The 7,071-nt window shown below is 40.1% G+C and overlaps 1 protein-coding gene across 1 annotated transcript; it reads left to right on the forward strand.

Annotated features, from left to right (window-relative positions):
* The first annotated feature begins 365 nt into the window (after nucleotides 1-365).
* LOC133311228 (stemmadenine O-acetyltransferase-like) lies at nucleotides 366-1,877 on the forward strand. Its single transcript, XM_061512241.1, has one exon. It carries the CDS (start codon nucleotides 399-401, stop codon nucleotides 1,683-1,685), a length of 1,287 nt encoding a protein of 428 aa, XP_061368225.1. The 5' UTR covers nucleotides 366-398; the 3' UTR covers nucleotides 1,686-1,877.
* The last annotated feature ends 5,194 nt before the right edge of the window (nucleotides 1,878-7,071 follow it).

The raw sequence follows: 7,071 nt of genomic DNA on the forward strand, positions 1-7,071 counted from the left end.
TTTTATAGTTAGTGTTAGATGAAACTCAATTAAATTTTTATGTTTCTGAATTAATCTTTAATTTATCTTTCTCGTTTTATATTGAATGAATTTATTTGTTCTTTCTGCTTCTATGAGTTAATTTTTTTGTAGATTAATCTAGGATACACGTATGATAATAAGGATGTTGTTATATGCATTGGGGTTGATAAATTCAGCATTGATTTATATGAATCTATACAATTCTTATAATTTTTATTTTTAATACTTAAATCATTTTAATAAGAAACTGAGTGAAAATGACAGTATGCATGAAAGCACAATTTCTGAATCTGTACCTATATATATTAATATTACATGCAAAAGAGCAACATAAAACACTAACATAGACAACTCCACAACGTGCACAATAATTAAGGATGAAGTTGGAAGTTGAGATAATCTCCAAAGAAATCATCAAACCCTCTTCTCCAACACCTGACCATCTTCGTCATTACCAACTCTCTTTTCTCGATCAAATCTCTCCCTTGGTGTATAACCCCACCGTTCTCTTTTACTCTTCCGATGGTACAACTGAATTCAACAGAACCACCATATCCAACCATTTGAAGAAATCTTTGTCTGATGTCTTAACCCATTACTACCCTTTTGCTGGGAGAATCAATGGCAAGAACTTCATAGATTGCAACGACGAGGGCATCCCTTACTTCCAAGCAAAAGTGAAGTGTAAACTAGTCGATGTTATTCATAAGCCAGTTCCAGGAGAACTCAACCATTTGGTTCCATTTCAACTAGATGATATCACCGATATCCTATTTGGTGTTCAACTTAATGTTTTTGAATGTGGTGGTATTGCAATCGGTGTTTGCCTTTCTCACCAGATTGCAGACGCTCTATCATTTTTCACGTTCATCAATAGTTGGGCAGCCATTGCTAATGGATCCCAAGCTGCGTTGCCAAATCCACAGTTTGTTTCAGCTAAGCTCTTCCCCCCAAGAAACATATCTGGGTTTGATCCTCGAGGTGGTATCATGAAAGACAACATCATATGCAAGATGTTTGTGTTTGAAGCTTCCGTTGTTGAAAATTTAAGGGCAAGATATGCAGATAAAACAAGCTTCGAAAACGAGAAGCTCCCAACTCGAGTGGAGGCATTATCTGCTTTCATTTGGAGTCGATATGTGGCTGTGACCAGAGACCAATCAGGTCCACAGAGAACACATGCTGTGGTTCACGCAGTGAACCTTCGTCCAAAGATGGAACCACCTCTTCCTCCAGAGTCCTTTGGAAACTACTACAGAATTAGCATGACAATTCCATTGTTGAACACTGAAGAGGAGTGTCACGGGCTAGTGAAACTGGTAAGGGATCAAATAAAGAAGATTGATAAGGACTATGTGAGGAAACTACAAGAGGGAAACGAGCATTTGGATTTCCTAAAGAATAATTCATATAGAGTGCTTGTGAAGGGGGAGTTAGTGTCGTTTAGTATCACTAGTTTGTGTAGGTTTCCTCTGTATGACTCTGATTTTGGTTGGGGGAAACCAACGTGGGTTGGTTCACCTGCTTTAACGTTTAAAAATCTGGTTGTTTTCATCGACACCAAGACCGGCGGTGGCATAGAAGCCTATGTTAGCTTGAAGGTGGAGGACATGGCAAAGTTCGAAGCAGATGAGGAGGTGCTTGCTTGTGTTAATAAAGACTGAACTTGTTGAATATGCATGCATGCATGTGATGTAATTAATAAGGTAAAATTATCAATAAGTTGTAAAATAAGATGCAGAACAAAAAGTGTAATCGTTTTTGCATTATGTAGTTTCCGCTAGTACTTTTTAAAATACGTATGTGGATGAATCTCTTAGGCGCCGCGTTTGGTACGCGAAATTCTTCAAGAATCTCGGTAAACTGAATTTTTCTAAATTTTAAATTTACGGATATTATCATAAACTGAATGTAAAAATCATATTTTTGAAAATTAAGCTTACGAGCAAAAAAAAAAAAAATTTCTTATACCAAACGCCCCTTACTTTTAACTTTTGCCTCCCACTGGTTGATGGAAAATGGAAATAGTGGATGACTAGGCTTCTTTATCATCTTAGTGCGTTTTTCCAAATATTCCACCGGATTAAGTTTTTGGTCAAACTATTTATCTATATAATGCAGAAAGCAGAGAAAAATTACTTGTTGAAGAGATGAAGTTGAAATTTGAGAAATTGAGAGACGGGTGGGGGGAGGAGGTGGAGTGCTGCAATTTATAGGAGCCAAATTAACGTGGTACCATTTTTTGTGTGACTAGACGTCAGAGATGCAATGTGTGCAGGTGCACATCAGTGACGCGGTGTGTATAGGTGCGCGTCTCTGACAACATGCTACTGGTCAAGAACGCGGTTCAACGACATGCGTGTCTTGTTAGTCAGACACACTAATCACTACAAAAAAATGCGGTGTTTAACCACATCTCTTTAACTACGTTTCTCTAAATCACGATAAAAATAAAAAGGAATCCGGAATTTACCACACTAAAAAATGTGAAAAATTATATTTAAATTATTTCATCTCTCACTATTTACGTAAATCACAAAAGCACCCCATTTTTATTTCATGGCCCTCTATTTTCTCAAATCACAGAGACACCGAAGCTTTCTCTCTTCCTTTTTATTTCATGATTCAAGGATCATAAATTTAGGCTTGGCAAAAATGAGCCAACTCGTCGGATTGGCTCGAAACTCGGCTAAAATGAGCCGGGTTGGGTTAGAGAAAATTAGTTAGTAACTCGAGTCAGCTCAAAAAAAATCGAGCCAACCCACGGGTCAAACAGTTTGGCTCGCGGGTTATGATTTTTTTTAATATAAAAGTATAAAAATTAATGAAGGTAAAATGAAAAGCTAAAAGCTAAAATCTCAATTCCAAAGACCCAAACGAAAATACCATGTAGCTGCCAATAAATCCAAAACCGTGCATTAAGGACCTTTTTTATAGTATGTGTGACAATGTGAATGTGACGCCAACTGCCAATAAGTCTAAGTCCAAATGCAAAAGGAATTTTCTATGATTTATCTGTATAATGTCTTCGTATTGAATGAATTAATGATTTAGGAAAAAAATTTAGAAGTTACAGCATCAATTGGAATTTTATTTTATTTTTCATTTTTTCGAGCCAACTCGCGAGTCAACTCTAACCCGACTCGGGTCAGGTTGGGTTGAGTTTCTGCCTCGTTTATTTTTCGAGCCAACCCTAACCTGACTCATTTTTTTCGGGTTAAATGCGGGTTGGATTGTTAGGAGAAGAGTAAAACAAAGGATTTTTACTAAGGCAGAAGTCGTAACTTTTTCATTCAAACAATAGATTTAAATTACAAAACTTGTAACTCTACAATAAAGACACTTAACATCACAATAAACTCACATAATTTCAGAAACTTAAAAACATAAAACTGACATTTAACGTTTGCTGAATTAAACCCATTAAAAATTAAACTGACACATAACTCCACATTTAACGTTTATTTAACAAAACTCCCCCGTAAACTTAAATGCTTCTGCCATCCTTCATGCCGATCAATTTCTTGTAGTTGTCAAGGAGTACCGTCGGTAGCGGTTTCGTGAAGATATCCGCGACTTGCTCTTGACTGGTCACATGTGTTAGCTCCACATTTCCTTCCTTTACTTGATCCCGGATGAAGTGAAATCGGACGTCAATATGCTTGCTTCTTTCATGATTTACCGGGTTCTTGGCTAGCTCTATAGCCGACTTATTGTCAATTCGGATCACAGTTTGGCCGACTTGTTTTTCCTCCAGCTTGCTTAGCAAATTCCTGAGCCACATTGCATGACAAACACACCAAGATGCAGCTACATATTCAGCTTCACATGTCGACAGTGTCACAATAGGTTGCTTCTTCGAAATCCAAGTGAATGCCGTGTTGCCCATGAAAAACACATAACCAGCCGTGCTCTTTCGATCATCTACGTCTCCACACCAATCACTGTCAGAATATCCAATCAACTTGTATTTTGCCGAGCTCGAGTAATGTAACCCGTGTGAAACTGTACCTTGAACATACCTCAGAATTCTCTTTACCGCCTTCCAATGTGTGTATCTTGGCTCCTCCATGAACCGACTTACTATGCCGACACTCAACGAGATATCCGGCCTCGTGCATGTGAGATAGCGTAGGCTTCCCACCAAACTTCTGTACTTGCTTGCATCAACACAGTCTCCTCCATCAAACTTAGAAAGTTTTGAACCGGGTTCCATTGGTGTTGAAACCGGGTTGCAATCTTCCATCTTGTACTTTTTCAAAATCTTTTTTTGCATAAGCCTCCTGTGTCACGAAGATTCCCTTCTCATTTTGTTTTACTTTCAAATTGAGAAAGAACTTCATAAAACCGAGATCTGTCATTTCGAACTCTCTTGTCATTGTGCTCTTGAACTCTTGTATCATCTTGGCATTGTTTCCCATAAAAATGAGGTCGTCAACATAAAGAGCCACAATTAACAAGTCTCCTCCATTTTTCTTGACATAAACAGCATGTTCATATGGACACTGTTCAAGTCCATTCTCCTTGAAATATTTGTCAATACGAGCATTCCATGCTCGTGGTGCTTGCTTCAACCCGTAAAGTGCTTTCTTCAATCTCAGCACCTTCTTCTCTTCTCCTGCCTTCATGTAGCCCGGCGGTTGTTCCACATAAACTTCTTCTTCAAGAACACCATTCAGGAATGCCGACTTTACATCCATTTGATGTATTGGCCATCTGTATTGAGCAGCCTGTGAGATGAGTAGCCGAATTGTCTCCATCCTTGTAACAGGGGCAAACACCTCGTCATAGTCAATTCCAGCCTTCTGCTTATAACCTTTTGCAACTAGTCGAGCTTTATATCGTTTTATCTCCCCTTGAGCATTCATCTTCTTCTTGAACACCCACTTCACTCCAATGGGCCGACTTCCTTTTGGTAGCTCGGCTAACTCCCATGTGTTATTTCGGTCAATGGCTTCTATCTCCTCATCCATGGCGTCTTGCCATTTCTTATCTCGGATGGCTTCTTCAAAGCTTATATTTTCAGAATCTGCAAGAAGACAAACAAAATGTACCTCACTTGTTGACTCATATATGTCTTGTATGCTTCGCATCCTGGGTTGTCGTACCTCGTCTTCATCATCAGAAGCTTCAGGACTTGCCGGGTTGATAATTTGTGTTGTGATTCCGTCTTCAAAGTTTATCTCAGATGAATTGCTCCAATCCCACTCATTTGCTTCATTGAGCTTTACATCTCTGCTCACTATGACTTTCTTGTTGATGGGGTCAAACAGCTTATACCCCTTTGTTTTTTCATCATATCCAATAAAAACATATTTCTTGCTTTTATCCTCGAGCTTGGTTCTAAGCTGGTCCGGTATGTGTGCATAGGCCACACTACCAAAAACTCTGAGATGAGCCACTGAAGGCTTTTGACCGCTCCATGCTTCCTGTGGTGTTTTGTCATCCAAGCTTGAATGTGGACATCGATTCTGCACATACACAGCACACTGCACAGCTTCCGCCCAAAACTCCTTCGGCATCCTTTTGTTCTTCAGCATTGACCGAACCATGTCAAGAATAGTCCGGTTCTTCCTTTCAGCCACGCCATTCTGTTGTGGTGAGTATGGTGCTGTTAGAAACCTCCTTATCCCCTGTTCCTCACAGAACGACATAAACGTTGTTGAGGTATATTCCCCACCTCTGTCAGACCGCACCGATTTGATATATCTTCCTGTTGCTTTCTCAATCATCACCTTGAACTTTTTGAACACATCAAACACCTCAGACTTCTCCTTCAGAAAGTAAACCCAAGTTTTCCGTGAGAAATCATCAATAAAGGAAATAAAATACTTCTTACCGCTGAAGGAACCCGGATTGATGGGTCCACACAAGTCGGTATGTATTAGTTCCAGAGGTTGCTTAGCCCGGAATCTTGCCATCTTCTAAAACGTGGTCCTGGCATGCTTGCCAAGTACACAACTCTCACAAAACTTTCCTTCAAAGTTTATGTCAGGTAACCCGTCCACCATCTTTTTCTCTGCCAACTTGGTTAGACCACTATAATGTAGGTGACCAAACCGGAGATGCCAAAGTGACGCCTTATCTTCTACCTCGGCTTGTAAACATTCAACCTGTACACATTTCAAATTCAGTTTATACATACGATTCTTATCCATTTGAACTCGGACTATCATCCGACCTTGCTCATCTTTCAAATACAATACCCGGTCTTTCATAATAACCGAGTAACCTTTCTCCATCAGTTGACCCATGCTTAAAATATTGCTTTTTAGGTCGGGTACATAGTACACATCTCGAATTGAGCCAATTAACCCGTCCTTTTGTAGGAAACAGATCGTACCTCGGCCTTTTACCTCAACCTTTGAGGCATCCCCGAACGAAACATGTCCGGTTTCCACTTTTATCATCTTCTTGAAGAAGTGTTTATGTCCGCACATGTGGTTGCTCGCACCCGTGTCAAGATACCACTCCATGTCATCGTCAGGACTTCCTTCACTGTGTGTCATTAACAAGACACCATCCTTCATCTCACCTTCTGTGGCTAGGTTGGACGTCTCCTCCACCTTTTTCTCCTCTCTGCATTCTCTTGCGAAATGTCCGACTTTGCCACAGTTGTAACACTTGTCCGAGTTACAATCTTTCGCATAGTGACCAAACTTTCCACATTTGTGACACTCGATGTTTGAATAATGTGACCGACCTCCTCGTCGACCTCGTCCTCGTCCTCTCCAGTTTTGTTGATTTGACTGTCCTACCTCATCACCATACACTTCTTGACTTCGGCCTCGACCTCTACCACCACGGCTAGTACCTCGTCCACTGCGGCCACGTCCTCTACCTCAGAAACTTTGAGAATAGAGCATCTTCTCATCTTTAATTGTTGCTTTGGTCTGAAGTACCTGCTCAAGAGTTTCCTCCTTCTTTTTCTTTCTTTGTTCATGCGCTTCAAGGGAACCCGCCAACTCGTCAATGGTGAGTGTAGACAGATCCTTGGACTCCTCTATCGCACAAACCACGTTTTCGAACTGGTCTGTCAAAGATCTCAAG

The sequence above is a fragment of the Gastrolobium bilobum genome, unplaced genomic scaffold (genome assembly GCF_033153095.1).
Source record: "Gastrolobium bilobum isolate Gb01-03AN ecotype WA unplaced genomic scaffold, APGP_CSIRO_Gbil_v1 utg6525, whole genome shotgun sequence".
NCBI classification, from domain to species: Eukaryota; Viridiplantae; Streptophyta; class Magnoliopsida; order Fabales; family Fabaceae; genus Gastrolobium; species Gastrolobium bilobum.